The 24594-nt window shown below is 37.5% G+C and overlaps 1 protein-coding gene across 4 annotated transcripts in view; it reads left to right on the forward strand.

Annotated features, from left to right (window-relative positions):
• The window catches only part of CRY1 (cryptochrome circadian regulator 1), a 39167-nt gene extending 15095 nt beyond the window's left edge, over positions 1-24072 (forward strand). Inside the window, exons 2-14 of one of the 4 annotated variants that reach the window (XM_040593917.1) lie at positions 7858-7966; positions 11568-11710; positions 13079-13263; positions 14621-14709; positions 15316-15456; positions 15555-15866; positions 17366-17517; positions 17617-17819; positions 18578-18679; positions 19910-19999; positions 21114-21185; positions 21287-21394; positions 23410-24072. In XM_040593917.1, coding sequence (XP_040449851.1) covers positions 7858-7966; positions 11568-11710; positions 13079-13263; positions 14621-14709; positions 15316-15456; positions 15555-15866; positions 17366-17517; positions 17617-17819; positions 18578-18679; positions 19910-19999; positions 21114-21185; positions 21287-21390 — 1702 coding nt within the window. In that variant the 3' untranslated portion in view covers positions 21391-21394; positions 23410-24072. Of the gene's footprint in view, positions 1-7857; positions 7967-11567; positions 11711-13078; positions 13264-14620; positions 14710-15315; positions 15457-15554; positions 15867-17365; positions 17518-17616; positions 17820-18577; positions 18680-19906; positions 20000-20279; positions 20420-21113; positions 21186-21286; positions 21395-23409 lie in introns of those variants that run through there. The other 3 variants (XM_040593916.1, XM_040593918.1, XM_040593919.1) reach the window with 3 other exon arrangements.
• Positions 24073-24594: the final 522 nt, after the last annotated feature.

A 24594-nucleotide genomic window follows, 5' to 3' on the forward strand; every position in this document is an offset into this window, starting at 1 on the left:
AAGGGAAGTAAAAGACTTTTATTAAAGGAAATGAGGGGCAGTATAAAATTTGTCCTTCAGAATCAGGTTGCAAGACTGTATCTTGTTATAGTGCTGTTATTGCGCTTGCTCTTTTGAAATGAGCCATAACTATTACTTTCTCATGGACCGCTTAGATTGCCAAAAATAACGTGGCTGAACTATTTTATAAAGCAGGCCAGCTCTGGTTTAATTACATACAGCCTTATGAGCTGCTCATTTAAATAAGAGAACTAGGGTACATGAGAATAAGGAATTTTAAATTTGTTTAAATATGAGCATTTCTGTACTGCCAAGTAGCTTAGTTTTGTAATTGGCTTCTAGGTCCTATTTTCACGGCTGTTCGTCGTTCTCCCCCTGCAAATACATTTGTTTGCTCTTGGATTTTCCTTTATGGATCCACCTAGTTTCTCTCTGGAAAGAGTAGGCATAAGGAATTAAAATCAAATAATAAGGACTTTGATTTATCAGATTTGGATTAGAGAAAGATAATCACAGAATATATACATTAAAGAATGGAAGACACTGGGAGTGAGATTGAGGAAGCTGTGAGCCTTAGTTGCCTATCACCCAGGAGGCTGACCTTTGTAACAAGCGAGTAATTTGAGATGTGTGGTTACTAGTTATATGGGAATAGTTTAGATGAATAATAGGTGCCCTTTGAATATGAAGTTAAGATCCAGATCTTCATAGAAGCTAAATACACTATTTGTGCTGTGATGTATGGCTCACAAAATTGGAAGCAAATACAGATTGCTATTTGGGAGATTATGAATGTCTGTTTAATAGGACAAAAATTTTATTTCCTACCTTTTGGGAATGTTAACCTTGAAAAGGTCATTCAGTTGGGAAGAAATGTATGAGGAATGATATGTAAGGAATTACTAGCTTTGTGTCCATTGTAAGCTAGGTTAGATTCAAATTATTTTGTTGTTCTTAATAGAGCAGTATTGCTTGGTGTAGTTGGTTTTCTAGTTCAACTCCATATGTGAAATGGTTTTTACTATTTAGCTTCAAAGAAAATGCACCCAACATGACTCAGCTTGGAGACTTTTGAAAGAAAGCAACATTAAATTCTATTATTGTTCAAAGTCCTTTCTTAATCCTTTTGCAAAGAGCTGCATTTGTTTTTTTAAGAAGCTCTTTTACAGCAATTGTGACTATTTAAGCTGTACATGGGCTTGGGTATATCTTACATTCTTCCTCCATCACAACTCTGTTTTGTCTTGGAAGTTATATCAGTAGTAAATATTAGAGGAAAAAAGTGGAGTGACACACTTCATGGTCTGTTTGGTTTGGTTTTTGCATGTGGATCAGCTCTTACTAAGTTATGAAAGATGCTGAAGTCCTGAATTGCACTCTAAAGGAGCTGGTTTTTCTCCACTGACTGTAGAGCAACCCTGCAGGAGATTAGTTAGCTCCCACAGCCACTTCGCTTAAGTACCTAGAGTTGAATAACATGAACTTTTTCCTGCTTTTGTGTATAAGCTTTAAGGATAATACCTTTGTGAAATGTATTATTGTATACCTTTTTAGGATGTGGAAGTTGTATGTGGTATTCGCTGAAACAGTGTAATATAATAAGGCATGCCTCTGTGACCTTGATTTGGTAATAGGAAAATATTACTATGGCTTGCTGCCAGAGGATGCGGTGGAGTGTACATAACACTTAAATCCTGTCTGAGCTTAATCTTCTTATAGTTTCGTAAGAATATACTGCTCGTGCTAAGACACACTGGTTGGTGGCAATCAAGCAGGAAAGTATACTGATAAAATATTAAATATTTATATATAGGTACATGAAATTTGAGATGCTTCTCAGAGGCTCATACTCTGTTTTGGCAGATGAAATCAGCCTTATGATTCCTGTAGAAGGTGGTATGAAGATGATGTTTATCTGAATGAAACAGACTTCCATAATGATCTAACAGAACATATGGCAAAATAGCAGATACATAAGAAAGAAAGGCTCCCTTACTCTCTTCCCATGAAGAGAAATAAATGTTGCATAATTTATTAATAGTCATGGTCTAATCCTGTAAACGACTCAAAGTGGTTGATGTTATACCAGTATGTGATATTCTTTCTTTTTATTGAATCCAGCTCTACTAAACTTTGAAAGATGGAGAAGGATTATCTGATAGCAATGTTGGAAAAAAAGATTGAATGGGGAAAATAAAACTAGCAGACATTAGGCTGCTTAAGATAATTCTGGTAAACAAAATCTGGGTGGCAGTCAGATATCTGTAATGACATGAGTCTCTTGTTTGACAGCACTTTTCTTTCACTGGAGAGATTGTAATCAATGGTTTGGCATGAGGACTAGTGGGTAGATAGAAGGTATTTAAAAAGACTAGTTAAATGGAAGTTTGGATGGGTTGCTGCAAGTTGGCCAGTCTTAGGTAAAAATACTAAATTTAGGAATGAAACAAGTTTTATCACTGGTGGTTGGGGTTTTTTTTACTCAAATTTCTAAACTTCTTCCTCAGAATGAGGAAACCCAACTAGATTCCTTTCTTTTGTGTGATACTGGCTGTGCAGCCTAACACTCCTGCCTTGCCTAATGGTTCAATTCAGAATTTGGATGAGTTCAGAAAAAAACCTGAAACTGAAGATGCTTAATGGCTTAGCACCACCATTTTCAGATGTCAGTGGTGCCTGAAAGAGAAGTCACTGCATTTTAAGCCCCCTCAGTTCCCAGTAACTGTCCTCATTTCATACTGGCAAGGATTGTTCTGTGTGATTATGGTTTCTGGGTGTTCATTAATCCTAAAAATAATGCCAAACAAGACTTACTGGTAGCCTTAAGCAGTATGTCTATAAGGTTCCTTCTTGTGTGTCTCCTAAATAAGAATGCTGCCTTTTTAACAGACTGCTCCTGACTTCTTCCCTGGAGAAGGTCTTTAATCATGTTAAGTGCAGAGTCAGGAGGGCTGCATGATGTAGTGCTTAGATTTGTTCATTTTGTTAATGATTAACTGTGTTAACCATTAGTTACTTAACTTTTTGAATTTCTGCCTTGATGGTACCGGTTTGTATCAGTTGCGTAGTAGCTAAAATTATCATCAGTATTGTGCAAACTAGTTTCTGGCAGTCACTCTTAAGGTGCAGGGGGGCAGAACATTTAGGTTAGATTTCAGACCCCAAGACTTTGCGTAATTGGCAGCAAGGAAGATCATGGAGTTTCTTGGAATAATCAGCTAAGATTTTATGTATATATCTTTTAAAAAATGTGGTCTTCAGAAGCTTTCATGAAAATTCTGAATATCGTAGTTAGATGACGCTAAGCAAAATGTGTGTAATGCCCTCTAAGAGTGTTGCTTGAAGACAGGTATGCTTTGCATCGGCATCTTTCCTGTGTTACAATAAGTCAGTCTCTTCTGCCTGCCTCCGTCGTCTCCGTCATGCATGTACCTTGTGCAGTTTGCTACAGTGAAATTAATGGTGAACTTTCCCTTGTACAAAACTAGAGGAAAGTTTAATACCAGATGCAGAAACCTGGGCTGGTGCTCTAATCTGATTTTAAAAATATCTGTGCATCATTTTTGTCTTGTTAATGATGTCATGTAGTTTTTATGGTCGTTCAAAGCGAAAAAGAAAGTGCTTGCCCATTGACCTTTAGGTTGAGAGGAAAAAGTTGTTTTAGATTGCAGACCTGTAACTGTAGGGAGAGATTTGCATAGCTCCTAAATGCCACACTTCGGTGTAAAGTATAGGCTTCAAGCGTAGTAGCTCTTACTTTGTAGCTGCTATGAAGAAACTTTGCCTCAAGAGCTCATATACTGAAAAGAAATTACTTTTTATTTCATATTTGGTTTCAGTTCACAGACTAAGTTACCATTCTTTTTGTGTTGTACTGTGAAAGGAACATGTTTGTGAGCATTTTGGTATATCTCTTCAGAGAGAAAGCTCAAATAATTTTGCCTTGTCTATGCTAGAATGCTGTTCTTAATTATGTTTAAATGCCTGCACTGAGCAAAACACCTGTGCTGCAGCAAGTGTCCTTGCATAGTATTAGAGTAATTCAAAACCATTTTCACTTGCAAACAGGTGTTACCAGTCAAAATGATACCTTGGTAAACTAAAACCTCTTCTCTTCCAGATCCGGTAATAATTCACCGTGACAGTGTGTTGTTGAAAACTGAGAATTATTATTTAGTTATTTTTTCTTATGCCTTAATATGTGAGGGGGTGTAGGTGTTCTGAATATGTTATTACTCCTATCTGATATAAAGTTTGTTATATGTAAAACATTAATTTGCTAGGATAGGAGATAAATTTAATGCATTACAGTGCCATGCCAAAATTAGAGCAAGTGCAGGAATTAAAGTTGTCCCAGGGAGTTGGTATAATTAGAATATTTCCTTTTGCATAGGCCTATTCACACAGACATTTATTAACATGTTAGATGAATGGAGAAGTTCTGAAAGGTAGAATTTTCCTTCCTTAAATTCAGAGTAATTTGTATATGGTGATACCTAAAACTAGATATTAATTAGCATGCATTTCACCACAGTAAAGATGCTGTGCTGTGTCTGGAAGTTTTAAAGGTACTCATGAGAAAAACTGGAGGTGAAAACTTTGATTATAACAAGCAGTTGATTCAACTATTAAGTTTCTTGGTAGGGGTTGTATCTAAAAGCAATGATTTAAGAAGGTTTGGTTTTAAATGAGCAAGACTTGTTGCAGGTGGGTTGGATTAGATGACCTTTAAAGGTCCCTTCCAACTCAAACTATTGTATGGTTCTGTAAATCTTTGTAAATGCTTTTATGTTAGAAAAGTTTTATTAACACTTTAATGAGAAAATGCCTTTAGATGTGGTATAGCATAAATACAATTGGTGAATGCAAAATAGATGATTATTTGAAGCACACTTTATTAAAACACATTTGGTCTGAAAGGTTCAAATATGCCTAATAAACTGCACGCTTATTCTGAGTACCCACTTGTAAACTGAAGCTGTGTTCTGAAAGTCAAAAGCAGTATCCTTTTGCATTGCTGTGATATAGATATCATAGGGTTGCTAGGTTTGATGTGTTTTGGGTTTTTTTAACAATGTGCTTTCAGTGAGTCTTGCAATAGAAGCTGTGGTTTGGCTTTTTTTTTTTTGTTCTGGTTTTGTTCAGGTTGGGGGAGTGTGTGTGTGTCCTCTGGCTGTTCTCCTGCTCCCTTCCTACATACATTTAACAGTTTGAGTCTACACCATTATGTCTGTTAAATGCATGAAAGAGTTCTATGGAGATCCAGTTCTGGAGTGTGGTAAGAGATAGTTGAGAGATAATAGAGGGGATTTGGGGAATCAACAAAATAGAGATTAAACAGTATTAAGGGCAAGTTTAGGGATCTTGGATGTGAATTGGAGACTGGGTCAGTGCATGTAATCTTCTTGAATAGGATTTTGTGCCAAGTACAGACTAGAAGTTGTATGCTGTGATCAGTCAGGTAGGAAGAAAGAGATTGAGGAAATAGTGCAAATTGAAATGCCAATAGGAAAAAACCTAACTGTTTCCTGAAAGACAGATTTTTAGTTTTAATAGTTAAGAGCATTTTATGTCACCAGTTTCTCTTTATACCTTTTTCCTTATATTCTGTGATATAAAGTTTAGAAAACAAAACAACCACCACAACTAACAAAATCCCATCAAACCAAACCAAGAAAAGAAATCCAACCAACCCTCTTTTGGACTGTTTGAAAGGCATCCAGGGCACTATTGCAGCTTGTCTTCATAGCCATTTGTGAAGTATATGTGAATGCACGTGCTCCTGAAAGGCAAGGTTCACATGGGTAAGATCAATGATAAGGTCTGTCATTTCAGGTTTCAAAAAAATGATAAAATGAAGCTGTACTTTCCAGAGTCCAACTGGAAGTGACTTTGGCCTGGGAACATGGGGCCCAGGTTCTGTCGGACAGAAGCATGTGCAATTCTCATCTGATTCTTAAAATGACTCCTGTGGGCCTTCTAACTAAATGTGTATACAGAAGTCCCTTTTACTTTTCTTACTTCGTGGTCTCACTACCAGAGTTGTTTGTGGTTTGGGTTTTTTTTCAAATTTTTGGTTTGTTCCAGTCAAAAAACATATGAGCATAGTTGCCAGCCAAGAAGCTGTTACATGCTGGCTTCCCCTCGGACTTGCCTGCTGTTATCCTTTCAGGTTGAGTGAGCCGCACATTTTAGGTATTTAATAGCAGCTCTTGGGTTTTTCACCCAGCCTTCTATATATTATTTTTGATACTTTTCTTCCATATAAAGTTGGAAGCAATCTGTGTTAGGTAGTCATCACATATATATTGCTAAATCTCTAGAAAATGTAAAAAAGTGTTAGTAGATTTACAAGTCATGTATGCTGTATACCTCCTAGAAGGTGTAGCGTTTTCTTTGTAACCGGTTATTTCTTAAGATTCATTCTTTAAAGCGTAGGTGTTGTGTGAACTCCTGATTTTAGTAAACCTGCTTGCTCGACACTTTGGTCTTTGTAGTGCTGTGGGCACTCGCAGTGGTGCAGCCTGCCCGTTGCTGGCAGCTCCGCACATTTTCATCCCGGCAGCGGGCACCGTGCCTCCAGGGCTCCGTGGCACTGCTTTCCCTGCCTTGGTCTGGTGGTGTTACCCTCGCGGCCTTGCACACACACATACAGCAGGTGCTCTCGGAAATAACGGCCTGCAGCGTGGCCGTCGCCTCTGCTCCCCACCCCCCCTTGGGTGTAGCTCTTGGTTTACGGCAGGGCATCCAGTGGTGTGTGTGCACAGAGGCTGGTGACTGGCGGGCTCTGACTCAGCGCCGGCCCTGACCAGCACACACTTCGGTGAGTACCAACAGCACTGCGAGTAAGAACAGTTGGCAGAGTTTGAGCAGCTCTTGGTGAAAACTGCATTGTTACTGTGAGGAAACAGTGTTGTGGAGGAGCCACCTGTTACACGGGAGAGGAGTCCAGGGGAAGGGCATTCATCTGGGAACCCCCAGCATCTCTCTTTCAGCTAGCTGCAGGGTACAGCTTTCACTTTTCCTCTCCTTCCTTTTGTTTTTATTCTTCCCCCAAAATCTGTCACCATTGGAGTCTTTAGTTAACTGTACTCGGTATACTCAGTAAAAAATCTTTGCACATGTGGACCTATCTCAACATCCTTTCTGCAATTACCTGTTTCTCCTAAAGACTTGCAGATTTGCAGTTGTGTGTCGTGTCGTACCCCCCCCCCCCCCCTTCTTTTTTTTTTTTCTTTTTCATTATTTACTGATTTGCTCATTAAATAATTTGGGTGAGGTTACAGCCAAGATGCATGAAACTGTTATATATAGAGATATTTTTATAAATGAAGGCCAAAGGTGTAGTTATAGAATGGTTTGGGCTGGAAGAGATGTTTAAGATCATCTGGTTATGACTATGTAGTCCTCTGGTATGCTACTTTTAGTAAGAGTTCAGGCTGCTGTGTTGTAAGAAGGACTTGGATTAAGTTTAGTAGCAGTATGCCAACAGCTGATTGCCTGGGTTTGTTGGGATTTTTTCAGTTGTGTGCTTTTTTCTTCAGAGTGACAAGATACTTCTAGTTTCATTTAAGATTTGAAGGTGTTTTAGTCCATTCAAGAGTTGAATAATGTTGAGATGGAAACTTAAATGACAGTGCAGTTTGGTTTTCTGAGTTATTGTTGAATGTGTTATATGGTATTGAACTGCTGTAAGCTAAGTGTAATTAGACTGAACATGCATGCATCACCAAAACACGCATCAAATGCTGAAGGTGTGATAATCTTTGTTGGATTGTTCCTCTTAGTTCCCTTTTTCTGTTGTAAAATTATCTGGTTTTCCTCAGAAAATAAGTGTTTCTTTACACTTCCTTGCAGATTCCTGCTTCAGTGTCTTGAGGATCTTGATGCCAATCTGCGGAAACTGAATTCGCGTTTGTTTGTTATTCGTGGACAGCCAGCAGATGTTTTTCCCAGACTTTTTAAGGTAAATGCCACCTTGCAGTTGTTTCTGTCCATAAATATGACTGAGAAACTAATTTCAACTAGAAATTTCAACTAATTTCTTGCACTACATACTTCAGCACACATTGTTATCCATGCAAATATTTAACTGTTCTTGCAGTTTCTCTGTTAGATTCAGGTTTTTCCCCTCTAATGTGCATATCACCAATTGAACTGAGTTGCTTTTAGACTTTACAGGTTTTGGTTTCTTTCTTTCCAGAAGTGGAACTGATTTCAAATGGTTTGTTAAGTGTAGGTATTGCATATTATTAAATATTCCTTTCCAGGTTCCCTTTGAAATACTGAAATACGATTCTGTGGATGAGTCCAAGTTCAAAGCCTGACCTGTAAAAGCAATGTCTTATTTAGGCCAAATATCTGCTGTGGTTGCTTTTGGCCATTAAAAGTATTTAATAATTTAATAAGTAGTAGGCTTGGTAAAAGCATAGTGCAGGTAAAAAGAAATTTCTAGTTGAAGAAGTTTAAGGCTTTTGTGGGAAAGGGTCTGATTATTGAGCAAATTAAAACTGTGAGGGATTGTTACTGATATTAATCTGTATTCCATGGATAACTGTGTATTTAAGGTAACAATACTATAATACGATAGTAAAAATGAACACTTTGCGGAATAATGTTAAAAATTTCTATCAAGTGACTGGATCAAGGAGACTGAGACAAGCAAGACTGGAGAAACAATAGAGTACCTGTTTTTCCAAAGAGATCATCAGTTCAAGGTTTTTATTCCTAAGTCTTCAACACCAAACTGAAACTCAACCAGATCTCACATCTCAGTCTTCATTCTTGTGCTTTATTTGTGATATGCTAACTGGATGATACCCTAACTGGTCTTTTCTTGATTTCCCTTCAGTGAAGAATTTCCTGCAGGAGTGGCATTAGTTGGTGCTTGCAAACCCCCAGATATTCAAGCTTATTATATCTGCCTGCCAAATTTGGTTTGATTGCATTTAAATAGGAGCAAAGATCTTGCTGTTGTGTGTATTGCCTTCTGGATTTGAGTGACCTGTGACAAGATTTCTTACATAATGGCTACTTTGACAACTCCTGTTTCAGATCTTTCTACTAGGCTGATCTTTCTGAGCCTAACAGCATTGGGGTGCCACATTTTCAGAATATTAGTGCTGAGAAAGTAATGAAAATAACTTGTCATATAGATAGTGTACGGCAGCTGAAAAAGAACATTCACATCTGTCTATGTCTTCTCATTCCTCAAATTTCAAAGAAGTGTCTTTATTTTGTATTTGCTTGCTGAGGGGCTTTTCAGGGCATCCTCTATCCTGGAACAAATAAGAGGCATTGTTGAGGCTCTTGAGGACTTCTTCAATGTTTGGCTGAAGACTGCCTGGAACATGCATCTGTCTCCTATCGCTAATCTCACAGCCTCTTTTGCCAGAGCAGTATCTGTGTATCGGGCACTTGCAGTGCAGCAAAGGGCATATAACACTGAACCAAGCTCTTCAGATCATCCTCATTAAATGTCTCAAAGGTGAGCGGTGATCCTGACCCTGAAGAACACACGTAGGTGTTTTTTGCCTGGGAGAAGATAACTTTAAATAACGGTAGGAGATAGTGGAACTTTTGTAGCGCCTTTGTCGGGAGCCCTGTCACAGATGCCAGCCTCTGTGGATTTCCTGGGGATGAAAGCTTCATAGCTGTTTCTTAGTAGGGCGCTCTCTTTCCCAGGCTGAAGGACAATTCCTTGCAAGAAGGCCTCAAGGTCCTTTAGGCTCTTTCATTTGTGTGTGTGTATATATATAAACATACATATAAAACTACTTTCCTCTTTTCAGTCCTTCAGAGCAGCTTTGATTCCCTTAAGATGCTGAATTCGGTACTAGCTAGGAGCACTGCTGCTAGCAGCAGTGGAGTGTCATCCTCTGGAGTAGTGCATAGAGACAGAATATTTTCTCCAGCAGACTTTGCAGGTCTCTGCAAAATTCTTTCAGGTTTTTTGTTTGTTTGAGGGTTTTGTTTGGGTTTTTTGTTTGCTTGTGGCTTTTCTAAGTAACTTGAAGATGATGTTTCCATCTGACTGCAGGGATCCAGCTTCTGCTAGTAGTAGGCACCCACCTGGCACCTGTTGGTAAACTTCAACCAGTCAAGTTTTGGTTGGTTCTTGCTTCATTCTCTTCAGTTTTTTCTGGTCTGCTCTGTATCTCCAGCTGTTTGGGACTGGCTTGGTAAAGCAAATAGAATTGGAACAATCTCTGTAATTCTTTAAATGCATCAATGTTGCTAAAAGTATCCAGCAGTATATACAAAGCAATTTGTGTCCATGCTTCTTCTAAGTGTCTAGATCATGCTGATGTGATCTGGGTATATTCACATCACGTAGCACTTGTCTCAGAGTTCCTTGGCTCCCTTGGGGACATGGCTCTGGCTCTTGGACACGTTTTTTATGGTTCTCTTTTCAATATGCCAGAGGAGGGAGAGATTTAGAAAAATACCTGCTACAACTTGTCAGGCAGTGGTTTTACATTATGAAATGGGAAATAAATGTTATGAGGGTGTAGGAGGCTGCTTGAGGATTCGGGGCCTGCTGGGTCAGTCTTGGTAGACTTAAGGATGGAAGGAACCAAGCCTTCTTTCAAAGAGCAGGCACTCCCTGACATCGCCTATCCTCAGGGTTGTACCTGGGCTTCACCTAGGAGAGAGCTGGAGTTCAGAAGTGAAATGGGCACCTTAGGTGAACAGTGTAGAGCGCTGTGTGTCTCTTTGGTATAAATCCAGTTCTCCGAAATAGTCTGGCTGGTGTATTTAAATTAACTGATTAAGATTCTGAGGGATTAGAAAGGTATTTCCCAGAGTTTGATTGGCAGGATGGCTTTCTAGTATCATTGTGTGCATACATCACCTTTCCAATTTCCTACTGTTATGAAGCCTTAGCCATTAGTTGATCCCTTTCTTCACTTCTTTTCCCCCACCTGTTACTGTTGGCCTTGGTAACGGCATCTGTGACATGAAGGATATTAAACTTCAAGGTGTCCTCTGTTTAGGAGGGAGATTTTTTGTAATTGAGAATTTGAAGATTGTCTCTTCTGGTGGGTGAGGGGTGAGGATTCGGAAAAGGGAATGAAAGTGGGTGGTGGTGGGGGTATTTTGTTCTGTTGTGCCCCCTGCCCCTCCCCGAAACTTCAGTTCTGCTCTTAAAGTTGACAGGCATGTATGAAAAGCTTTTCTACAGAGCAAAACTACTCCTGCTGATCAATGTCCAGAAGACAGCTTCTGTTGTCTTTCCCTTCCTTTGTGTCTCTTAAGGTATATGAATACTGAAGTTAGAGCTGAGTTTTCAGTTTGCACAGAAGCTGTCCTGTTATTGTATGCCCTCACACTAATGGGTCAGATAGAGGCTTTTTTTATGCCTGATTCCTAATTAGATGCCACAATGTTGGGCTTTATTTTTGTGAGTCTGGGTGCCTAGATGTATTTTGGGCCGTTGTGTATCTCTTGACAAGTTTCAGCAGGTCACAGCTGGTGTTCCATCTTGTCCGTATCCTTCCTTCTCTTTTCCCTCCCCCTCCATCAAGCAGCCAAGTTGAAGGACCACTTTGTTGTTGTTGTTGCAGGAATGGAATATTGCAAAACTTTCTATTGAATATGATTCTGAACCATTTGGGAAGGAAAGAGATGCAGCAATTAAGAAGCTGGCTAGTGAAGCTGGAGTGGAGGTCATTGTTCGAATTTCCCATACATTATATGACCTAGACAAGTAAGTTACCATTACCTCTAATTTTAAAAAGGAAAAAAAAAAAAGTATTAATTTTATTTAGTACTTGGTTAGATATTGTGTGCTACTTTCTTTGTAGAGCACTTCATGTTTAAGAAGATATTTTATGTTTCCCTTTTATCCATCCTTCCAAATTTTATTGCATACTGAGTAGAACTTAACTCAAGAAAATGATACATAACTGTATCTGAAATACAATTTTGATTCAGTGTTCTTTTGAAAATCATAGTCATGTTAATTTTCTGTCTTACTATAACGAAGTTCACTCAAACGTGCCTGTAACTTCTCCCAAATAAGATCTATTGTTGCTTAGTTGCTTTGTTAGATTTTTCATCCTTATTTTACTTGTGGTACACAAGGAAGCAGGAAGTCCTTTATTTTTCAAGAACAGTTTCCTACTAGTTATGTATCCAGTAAGTAATTGTTTGCTATCCCTGTGTTGCCTTACTTAATGTCTTGTTTATATTTCCAAAGATCTATTTAAATGGATTAGTATTAGCTCCCTATTATGGAAACATAATTCACAAACTATTCAGAAGTATTACTTGGCTTCTCTTAAGTGACTTATTGTGGTAGATGCCAATTTTATTCTGTTACAAACCAATGCATGAGAGGCAGCTAGACATATGGGAGGAAAGGGAATTACTGTTTTGAAACCGATTTGAAACCTGATGCATTTTTTATCCTAAACTTAGAACTCTTTTTCTTCCCTCTCTGCCCAGGCACTCCCCCACTAAATGAATGGTTGGTTCCATCTACCACTTTGTAAATTATTTCTGTGAAGTTTTCCTTTCCAAGAATTTTATATATATTTAAGGTGACAGTGCAAAATATGGAAAATGTTTAACAACAGTCATTGTGTATAAACTACACCTTGATTTTCCCCGTATTAAGACGGTTGTAATATTGACTACTGTTCTCAATACCAGAGCAGAAAAATAGATATTTTTTTATAATGCAAATACCATAGTCTTGTAGGTTACTTGCGTGTATCTCTATGTAGCTATGATCTCTCATCTGCTTTGGTGATCTGTATTTTTCTTTGCCTTGAGCTGTCCATGTTCATTACTTGTTCTTGAGTGACTTTCCTCACCCCAGGGATGAAGAATAGTTGACTTGGTTATAAACAGTTAATTTATATATCTCCCTAGTGGGGGAAAAAAAGGATGGTAAAATTAAAGTTCAAATGGTCTGGGTTGCCATGTATTTCTGTGATTTTTTTTTTTTTTTTTATAACATGCTAGTGGCAGGTAAGAAGATATTTCTCTATGTGTATATTTTATTTTAAAAAATAAATGTTAGGTATTATTGACTGACATACTACTTTTTTTCTTTTTTGTTTTGTTCCAGAATAATAGAATTAAATGGAGGACAGCCTCCTCTTACTTACAAGCGGTTCCAGACCCTAATTAGTAGAATGGAACCACTGGAGATGCCAGTAGAGACTATAACCCCAGAGGTAATGGAAAAATGTACTACTCCAGTTTCTGATGACCATGATGAGAAATATGGTGTCCCATCACTTGAAGAGCTAGGTATGTTCTAAGATTGCTTTGACACTGTGAAACAAGTAAGATGTAATCTACCACTAAAAGCGTAATACTTAAAATAACCATGAGAGAGGTTTTACTTACGGTTAATTGTTAAACTGATGCCAGTTATGACACACAAAAGGAACAAGAAAGGATAATGAACCCGGTAAATTTTAGTTGTTTTCTTTTAAATGGAAGCTCAGTTATATCAAACTACATACACTATGTACCGTTTGGCTTTTTGTAATACAGCATAGCCATTTTCCCATGGTACCAAATAATCAGTAAGCTACCAATAGTCTTTGATACTTCATTTTGTATTAAATACATTTGGTATCTTTGTGCTTCAGGTCATTAGTCTGTCATTTTACAAAGTAATTAAAAATTCCCTCTTGTCTTGCAATGCAAAAAAAGATACTAGTAAGGCTAATAATTCTTTGAGAAGCTTGGGGAGCTGTGCACCTTACGTTTCTGTAAATTTAATTTTAAGAAATGGTATCAAGCTATTGTCCTGTGAATCTCCCCCCTCTTTCCTGTTCCCCCATGCCCCAAAATACAAGCACATGTGGTGTGACCTCCAAATTGCGAGCACAAGGGTCTGGATGGATTTTGGCTGAGCTGTGACTGCTCTGTGTACTCCATTTGAACTCTCATACGGCAGACCTTTCTTTTTAAGGGTTTGAGAAGAGAAGATCTCACTTAACATGTCTACCTATAGTTTAACCACTGGATATTTCATGCACTTGCTGAACAATCAGGGGGACCCGGGGGAGAAATCTTGTTACTTTCTTTTCATCTTTCTTTTGCAGCTCAAGTACATGTATATGATCGAATGGACAATAATCCCAGTCGTTTATTTAAGTCAAGGTCAATGAAACCTAGGAATGTTCTGAAGCTAGCTCTTGTGCTTTTATTTTGATGGAAGAAGTTTTTAGATATTCTGTAAATTACAATTGCAATTGTTGTTTCTTAGGAGTAACTTAAAAAAAAAAGAAAAGTTTTGAGTTTGGGATAGCCCACATATTGCAGAGCTGAGAATTGAAAAATGATAGAAAGGTCACTTGGTGCAAAAAAATCCCAGAAATAGGGAAACTGAGTAAGACCATTCAGCATGTAAAACTTGTAATATAAATCAACGTAAATGTAAAAGTTGGATTTTACTGCAAACTAGAGGTATTGAATGTGCTTTGGTATGACTTGGTTGCATACTGTTCTAAAACTTGTACTTTGCCATGTGTCCAATTTACCACTATTCTCAAGATACAATAAAATGTAGTCAAGTATCAATATACTACAATTTTGATGCACTACAGTATAAGCAAACAAGAAAATTCCCTGTTTCAATTTAAATGTTTTTCAGGTTTTGACACAGATGGTCTGCCTTCTGCAGTATGGCCAGGGGGGGAAACAGAAGCTCTCACACGATTGGAAAGACATTTAGAACGAAAGGTATGTTTCAAATCATTGCAAGTATGACACACAGGGGAAACGTAGTTACTCTTTGCAATCGGATATAAAAGGAATTGGACAAGTTGCTTAAAAAAAGAAATATCAAAACCACAAACTTGAACTCAATGCCTTGGTATACTGATATAAATCAACTTGGTTTTTAGTTTTAAAAGTTTATAGCATGTTGTCTTTAATTTAAATTTTAGAGAAAGTCTGTGATACTGTTTTCTACTAAAAAATGAATTTTTTTTTCTTTGGAGGTACTTTTGCTTGAAACATAATTTTTATAACTTTGAAGGGGAATTCTAAAGCTAATGTAATGCTAGTTGTCTAGGTTTTCCTTTTTAGAAGAAAGATAGGTAGTTCTGGAAGACAGTTCATGCATTCTGCCTTGAGATGAATTACCTTCTAGAGATTCTGCTGATTCAAAAGGAGCACCTAGATATTGTACGTAATGTGACCATCTGTCCAGTGTCTGGGTTCTGTTATGGACATGATTTCTTGCTTTACATTTACAAGTTGCTACCTAGCCTGTAGTCTGGTATTGCTGTGGGTTTTTTAGGTTGTTGTGTTGTTGTTGTTTGTTGTTTGTTTTTTTTTTTTAAGGCTTGGGTAGCAAACTTTGAAAGACCACGAATGAATGCAAATTCCCTTCTGGCGAGCCCTACAGGGCTTAGTCCCTACCTCCGCTTTGGCTGTTTGTCCTGTCGTCTCTTTTATTTCAAGTTAACGGATCTGTACAAAAAGGTATGGTTTCTACATAGTCAGCTACATGTTCTTAGACGTCATGGCTTTTCCCTACTACTTCTCCTAATAAAATGTTTTCTTTTAATGACGATCTTCAGGTAAAAAAGAACAGCTCCCCTCCCCTCTCCCTCTATGGCCAGCTGTTATGGCGTGAATTTTTCTACACAGCGGCGACTAACAATCCACGGTTTGATAAAATGGAGGGGAATCCTATCTGTGTACAAATTCCCTGGGATAAGAATCCTGAGGCTTTGGCCAAATGGGCAGAAGGCAGGACAGGTTTTCCTTGGATTGATGCGATTATGACACAGCTTCGTCAAGAAGGTTGGATTCACCATTTAGCCCGGCATGCTGTAGCATGCTTTTTGACTCGAGGTGACCTCTGGATTAGCTGGGAAGAAGGAATGAAGGTATTGTTTCTTACTGTTGAATTGCTTGAAGTGCCTATTGGAGTTGCTAGTAGTCATTCTAGAACTTTTACTGTGTGGTGGAAGCTGAATTTTAAACCTTAAACTGTGACCAAAGTTAAATTGGTTCTGATAAACAGTGATGTTGGTTTTGCCTGTTGAATGTCCTCTTTTATTGGAATATTAGAGTGTTTCTTGCAGTCAGAATAGGTCTGCATTCTTTTAAATTTGGGATTTCTTCCAAAATCTTGGCAAATAAACATGGATTACTCTTGTAATTGAAATTTCTTGCCAGTTGTACTGTGTGAACAGCTTCTGTTCACATCTCGTGTCTGCTTCCCTGTGAAGGGAAAGCACCACAGGAATTAAAGGGAGAAAACTAAAAACTGAGCATGTTCTTTCAGCAATTTCTGTCCCTTCACCCAATGTTAGAAGTGCAAGTATGGTTAAAATGATTTGGTTGAAATTTTGGTGCAATTAATTTTTATGCAGTTCAAGTTCAAATTACAAATGCCAGTCTTCTGAAGAATGGAATAATTTAATCTCAGCCTTTGAATAGTTTTACGTTTTTAGAAGGATAGTACATCTTTTATTCATCAATGATAATAAATTAAAAAGTCTTTTATTTTTGAAATCTAAAAATGCATTTATTTGCCACCAGATCATGACTGCATATTTATATATGTATATGATCTTATGAAATTTCATATTTCTTAACAAATCAGTTGTAAGCAAACACTTTCAGTTAAAAAAAAACCCCAAACTGTCTTGGTTACACAACAACATAAGCTGCTTTAGGAATTTTCCTTTTGCTGTTCATAGATAAAGTCATCGAAGATGCACATAACTCAGCCAAAAAACAAAGCTGTTTATTACAGATAAATGCCAACTTTCTTACTTTTGAAATAATACAGCCTGTGGAGAGCCCGGCCTTGTGCAGTGGAAGGATGTTTGATTCATGCATCCGCATGTAGCAAAAGTTATTCTGGCTTTCTGCAATGGTGTTATTTCCAAACTCTTATTACATGGCAGCATCTAGTGGAACAGTTGTGTGCTAACAGTTAATGGTCATCTGAAGATCTTGTTATGTTATTAATTACTTTCTGTTTAGAAATTTTTTTTAAAGTGTTTTAAGATAAATCTTATTTTTTCAAATCAGTCCAGCTCCAGCCATCCTTCAGGGATTTATTTTTTTTAAAGGATGTGCATATGTAAGAATCTGGAACTTTTTTTGGTTGTAGCTTTCAGAGATGTCTACAAGGTTTTTTACAGGATAAAAGCCAAACAGCTATCACACTCTTGTTCTTGAGTTTGGCGTTCAGGTAAGTATTTGCAGTTGCATACTGAGCATTCTGTGAATGTTGCCAGGTAAGAAGGAGTGTTGCTACGTTAAAAAGCTGGGTTTCCTCTAATGAAACCAGAAGCTCAGAACAATTCCTAAAAATGTCAGGGTGTCAAAGGTGTGCCATGTTCGGACTAATTTGTTGCTTTAATTTCTTAAGGTCTTTGAAGAACTGTTACTTGATGCAGATTGGAGTGTGAACGCTGGAAGCTGGATGTGGCTGTCCTGTAGTTCGTTCTTTCAGCAGTTTTTTCACTGCTACTGTCCAGTGGGTTTTGGCAGGAGAACTGACCCAAATGGGGATTACATCAGGTAACTCACAAGCCAGAAACTGCAGCGATTCATGGATGTCACTTAAACTGTCAAGTGGCTTTATACTGAAAATGACCTTTTTATTTTTTTTTTCTTAAGACGCTATTTGCCAGTACTTAGAGGTTTCCCTGCAAAATATATCTATGATCCTTGGAATGCCCCAGAGAGCATCCAGAAGGCAGCAAAATGTATTATAGGAGTTAATTATCCCAAGCCAATGGTAAATCATGCAGAGGCAAGCCGTCTGAATATTGAGAGGATGAAACAAATCTACCAGCAGCTTTCACGATACAGAGGACTGGGTATGGTTATAGGCTATTGGCTTTATTTGTTTGAAAACTTCTCACCTTCTAGAAATTAATAATTCTGTCTTATAGCAATGGTAACCAGATGTGAGCTCAGTGTTGTGACTAGGGTTGTGCATGCAAATAAAAGGAAATATTAGATATACCCAAGAAAAGGAAGAAAGAATTTCAGTGGAGTGCCTCTTTCTAAATCTTACCTGGACTTTTCTTTTTTCTGTGCATTTTTGGAAGTTGTTCTATTAAACTGGGTCTTCTGATGCTTTTGTAAAGTTAAGTTTTAATACCAGTGATGAGAAAATTAATGTTGTTCAACCATACTGTATTTGCATTTGCAAATACTGTTACTCAAAGAGCAATGCAGCTTCTGGTAGCTTTCTTCCTAGTTAGGAAAGACTATCCCCTTTGCTCCTAGAGGTAAACCACATGCACTTGTATTGCTTAGGTAGGTGTAAGCAGTCACCATGTTCAGATATTGGATACTGAATCAGGATGCATTGTACCTTAATGCAGCGTAACAAATGTGTGTAAATATTGAATATTGGAGAAGTTATGCAGTGTGTTGTGTAGAAAATGCCTGTTAAGTAACTGTGAACTAAAATTACTTGGCAAGTTAGAGAGATGTTCTCCTGTTACAAAAGTAAATCACTCAAGGTGAGGGTGGAGAATTGGCTATCATGAGGAAAAAAGCATGATACACTTCATCTTTTATTTTTCCTGGTTTTCATTATGGCTATATATTTTATTTTGTTGCTTAGGTCTTCTTGCAACAGTGCCTTCTAATCCAAATGGAAATGGAAATGGTGGCCTAATGGGTTATTCACCAGGAGAAAGCATTTCTGGTTGTGGTGGTACAGGAGGTCAGTCAAAATCTTTCAGTACATGGAATTATTGGTACCGAACCGCACAAACTTCTTTTCTAGTGCCCTTGGTGTGTTATGTGTTAAAAAAGAACTGTTTTCACAAGACAGTTTTCAGTGCAAGTCACAAACATTTTCAGATTTATTCATGAAGGTTGGCAGAATTTGTATATAGACATCTTTTGAATATTTTTTTTAATCCCAAACATGTAAGATTTTTTAACCTGTTTTTTTTCTCCCTGAAAATTACTTATTAACATGCATCAAATAGTTCATTTTTTTAAAAAAGCATTTGAATGATTTATTATTATTATTATTGGTAGAAGTCTACAGGCATCATGATATTTGTAGCAAGGAGTGATTTGTGAATTTTCAAGTCAGAATTGTTAATTTATAAAGTTTTCTAATGCTAGCATTAGGTAGCTTACTGGAATGTAATTCTACCGTAATGTCAATGACAACACAGTGGGCAGTGTCTGAAAGACCTTAATATAGAATTTGTCATATAGTTTTGATGAAAATTGCTTTCGGCTATTAAACTTGCTTATGGTAACATGCAAAGGCTAGCATTAACTAATCACTAAGAAAAATAAATAAGAACACTATTAACATTGTCTATACCCACGGTGCAGCAACATCTTGAATACTCTGTGTACCTTGGACTCCTCATTGTAAAAAGATACAGCAGAACTGGATATCTACTGGGATTCTGGTCTCCTTAGGCTTTAGACAAGGTTGGAAGCAGTTTGTGGAGGAAAATGGACCTGATTGTTGTCAGCCAGTATGGTTCCTCTCAAAGAATTGAAGTCTAGACTCCTTAAAGCTAGCTGGGTGCTTGAGCTTTTCTTCCTTTTAGGTTCAGAGATTTAGAAAGCAGGAAGGGCTTAGTTTAAAAAACTAACATTATGTGCACTCTTTTTAAAAGGTATACATGTATGCTTAAATGTACACATGTTCTTACACTTTTTATATCAGAAATGTATCCATTTTGTAGGAGGTTACTATGTATTCATCTGAGTTTGCAAGTGTGAATTTGGAAAAATATTAGAGCTTTGGACCTGTTGTGAGGTGGTTTGGGAAAAAAAACACCCACCACAATCAAAGTCTGCCTCTCAAAGAGGGGGGAGGGGGGAGACCCAACATCTTAAACTCCAGAACTGGAATTGTGTCCTCTGTTATGTTTAAGTGTTTGTTGTCTTCTTGGTTTTTTTTCCCCTGCCTCTCCAGCAGCTCAGCTGGGAACTGGTGATGGTCATACAGTTGTTCAGCCATGTGCCCTGGGAGACACTCATACAGGAGCAAGTGGAATTCAGCAGCAAGGTATTATGGCAGTGCCTGTCTGTAGAGGATCTCCAAATCCTTGCAACTGTGGAAAAACAGACAAAACATCAAAATAACATGGATAGATTTTTGGTGACAGCTGCTGTCTACAACTTGAACTGACCTTGTTTCTGTTCTTGAAACATAAAAATTATTTCTTAGAGTGAACTTGCTTGTCTTGTCACTTTTATCTCTCAAATGCTCATTTAGAACAATATTTGTATGTTTTGAGTGGGAGGGATCGCAAGTGTGACTTAAAAATAAATAAACATTATCCTAGGTTACTTCAAATGAAAGATACTGAAAGAAAGAAGTTGACTTTGTATTAGAGAGCAAAATTTGCATGTTACTTTTCCCTGATTTCACTACCACTCTTCCCATACATAATAAATTTCCACAGTTTTTATGTGGATATTCTCATATTGTGGAGGCAAATTTTTGTTACCTTAACTATACAGAAACTTAAGCTGTGGTTTGTGATGGATGAAAGTTGCAATCAAATTTAGCACAACTGTTTCTCTGCAATCTTAACAGAGGTTGTGTGTTAACTGATCATGACTGTCATGTCTGTTTTGTTTAAGCATCCAGAATATAACCAGAACACCACAACTGTTCAGAATAAAAAAACCTTGCAACTGCTTTTGCTAATTTACGCTATTTATGCAGGGCGCTCAGTTTGCATCTTTAAGTTATTTGCATATACTTTTTTCACAGCTTAGTTATGCTATAACAAAATCATAAAAAAGATGAGACTTGGCAGAACAAATGTTAACATTTACAACAACTTAGAATTAAAGTGTTTGGATATATAAACATTCTGCTTGTTGCAAATATAATGCATAAATATGTAGGCACTTAATATTGTATTGTGCATATATATTTAACTGCTGTAGACTGCCATGAGGTTTTTTGGGTTGTGAGTCTTTTTGTTGGTGGTTTTTGGTTTGGTGTTTTTTTTTTTTTTTTTGCATAACTCTTCTGCATTTAGGGTAGTTTCTGGCAGGATTTTTCTTGATGATGGAAAATAAATCAATTGGCTCCTTTTTGTCATTGTATGCTTGCTTGCAGTTCTAAATTTTATTTATTATAATAAATATCTACTGTATCTGAACAGGTTACTGTCAAGCAAGTAGTATCTTACACTATGCTCATGGAGACAATCAGCAATCACACTTATTGCAAGCAGGTAATTTAAAGAACAACAAAGAAACAAAAACACTTTTCCTGAATATATAAAGGTGCAATAGAGTCTTAATGTAAATACTGGTTTTAAATTTAAATTATCAGGAAGAACAGCCCTTGGTACTGGCATTAGTACAGGGAAACGCCCAAATCCAGAAGAAGAAACTCAGATTGTTGGACCAAAAGTCCAGCGACAGAGCACAAATTAAACTGGTAAGATCTGAGACACCTTAAAATTACCCTCATAATGAGTAAATTCCTGTACAGATTTTGTGTCTGCAAGTCTACAGTAACATTCATATCACTGCGATGCAAAGGATCCTAAATTAGTGCTGCAAATATTTCAGTTCCAGGTGCTATACAAACAGATAATACAAAATCCTGGAACTAAAGAGTTTGTGAAGAATGAGATAGGAAGCAGTTATAAAAAATAGAACCAGACCAAAGATTCAGACACAGACTGAGGTGTTAATGAAAGTGAGAGGGATAAACTGTGGTGTCATGTACATTAGCAGAGCTGCTTATTTAGTTTCAGTTACTCTCTGCTCCTGCATCTCACCTGAAGTTGTGCCCAGTGCTGTTTGGGTGACTGTACGGTGGCCTGAATCAGAAGACTAACACCACTTGAAAGGGGCTGGGTTTGAGTTCTAGACATACAAGTGGACTAAGCAGAACATGTTTTAGGGAGAGACCGTAGAAAGCCTGCGGAATGCTGATGTAGTTATTGCATGTAGAGGTGTAGGGACAAGGAAGATTTGAAGCCTTGAGCACTTGTCATTGGTCTGTAACCTAAGCGGGATGCTCAGAGAGCCAAGTTTCTCAAGGAAGGCTGTGGTGAAAAGTACTTGAGTTTGGAGGAGGAGGCATTGCTGCAAAGGTACATGTGAACAAGTGTGAAAATGTGTGGAGAAAAGCAGTAAATTAGGGAGTTTGATATGTGTGAAATCATCAACATAGAGAAGATAACTGGATTTTGTGTTTTGGATAAAGTTACTTAGGAACAGGATAGAGAAAAAGAAAAGGCCAAAGATGTTATACTGCTTCCCTCAGTGAGCTCAATTTGAGAGGAATAAGGAAGATGACCTGAAAGACAAGTTAAAGAGTAATTACTTAAGTGGAAAGCCGAGGAATGGAGGGCTGTCTGAAGCAAGAGGGGACAAGACTTCAAAACTAGGAGTGTGACAGCATAGATTAAAGGTGATTAAGATGTCATTCCATCTTTATCTTTTTAAAAAAGAGTTGGTCAGTATAGATGAGATAATGGCACGTGGAGAGACTTCAGTGGAATTGGAAGATAGGGGTTCCCTACAGCAAGTATAGAAGATGCATTCAGCATCTCTAGAGATGAAATGGGAAATTCAGTCCACTTCATTTGGATTTGATAGCAAGATCTAATTTTGCTTGTTATGTGGTGTTAGCAGTTTGACAAAGTTATTGTGGTGCATTATGAACAATTGTGTTGTACTGATTTGGTTCAGTGAAGAACCTCAGCATTGTTTCCATAATGTTACTTGAAGTGAGCTGAGACCTTAGTGATTGATCCACCTGCTATTTTCGCACACATTGGAAGCACTGTAAACTGTGCTTCTGTGTTCTCAAATTGATTTCTGGTACTCGGATGGGCCTGAGTGGAACGCAATTCCGAGAGAGTCTGTGTTTCAGTAGCTGTCTGATCCATAGCATGTGTAGATTCATTCAGCATCCGTGTTTTGTATTGCAGAATTCCTTAGGTGCTCGTGTCTGTGTAGAAGAAGTGCCTGCAGAGCGAACGTCTGGTTCCAGTCTAAGCTCTTTTTCAATTGAGAGACAGGTTGGAGGGGGTTCCAGTTTGGCAGAGAAGACTGATTTTGTTAGGAGTGTCCAAAGCATGCTGCAAAAGCATTATAGTCAAATATAAAAAGCAGCCAAGATCATACCCAAAACGACTGCTGGCTAAAGGATGTGCACCTTCTGAATAGCACTAAAGTACAGAGGCTGTTGGGTTTCTCTCTCTCTTCCCCCCCCCCCCCCCTTTCTTTTTTTCCTGGTTTGGTTTTTTTTTTCCTTCCCCTTTTAGCCTCTAGGGAGTAAGAAATAAGAATGCTGAGTATTTGGGCCAGTACAAATGGGGACAGAGCTTCCTGCACAGAGAAGGGGGGAAAGAATATTGGTCCCTTGAATTATTTCTGCCTTCTTTGAAGACTCATGACAAACTGCCTAAGAATAATTTTTTTATTTTTTTCTTGCAGCATTATTAGAAGAGAAGATAACCACTCCAAGAACACACAGGACAAAATTTCTGCTATTCTGTATTGGAACTAAAGTGTTGTGAGAGTACATGTACTAAAATGACATACTTTTTCATAAATTATTTTCAATTGTTCTCAGTTGTAAACAAGTCCAATTTTTGGAATGCATTATTTCTAACTGGCATTTCTATGGTTTTTAACTTTTTAATGACTCTTTCACAAAGCGCAAATTGAGTTTTGTATATAAAGTATTTGGTGAAGAATTTGCTAACTTAATGTAAATATAAACATTCATGATTAGCGATAGACCCATCAATATATTTTTGATAATCTTTCATGTATATGGTAGTAGGCAAAGCTATAGTGTTCTGTAAAACGGATGGACATAGAAGGTTTTGAAGTTTTTAAATTGTTATTATTTTTAGATTCCAGAACTTGACCTCTGTATGATGAACTTCATATTTTCAGAATGTAAGTGCTTAGGACTGTGTTTAATCAAATACAGTAGAGTTGTAACCTTTGTTAATCACATCTGTATATAGGTCATGCCAATTTTTTGTCGAGTTGTAAAATTTTCATGTATATGTCCAGTCCTGTATCTCCCAGTTGCCTTGTTCAGTAATGACATACCTTGTTAATAAAAGAAAATTGTATATAAAGATATGTATGTCTGTCCTCTGTGTACTCTTTTTTTACTCCAGTACATATTTCCAAAACCGTTTCAGGAAGAAAGAAGAAAAATGTAATTTTTAGACTTGATCTAGAAGTGCACAGTGAACCATATTACCTTTCACTAGAAGTTTCACGATACTGAAGCAAAACTCTGTCCAAGTTACTCGGGTCTTTTTGTTGAAATTGCATGCAGGTATGTATTCTTGTCATTAAATGTTTTTCACCAATGTATTTATTAAGTATTTCTTCAAAATCTAGGGGTTGTTTGGGTTTGGGTTTTTTTTTTTTTTTGCTATAATTGCAATTTGCATCATACCTTGATAGTCTTTTCTGCACTGTAGCTAACTTGCTGCTCTTCGAGGACGTTGATTTCTAAAAACACATCAGATTTACTGTCTACTCTGTCAATACTGTCTCAAATGTTTAGAGAAGTTGTATTTAAATGTTTTCTCAGACCATTGATGTCTCTGAAGAAATGGTCTGAATTACTGTATTTTACATATAACTAGGTCA

The sequence above is a fragment of the Falco naumanni genome, chromosome 5, assembly GCF_017639655.2.
Source record: "Falco naumanni isolate bFalNau1 chromosome 5, bFalNau1.pat, whole genome shotgun sequence".
Classification (NCBI taxonomy): Eukaryota; Metazoa; Chordata; class Aves; order Falconiformes; family Falconidae; genus Falco; species Falco naumanni.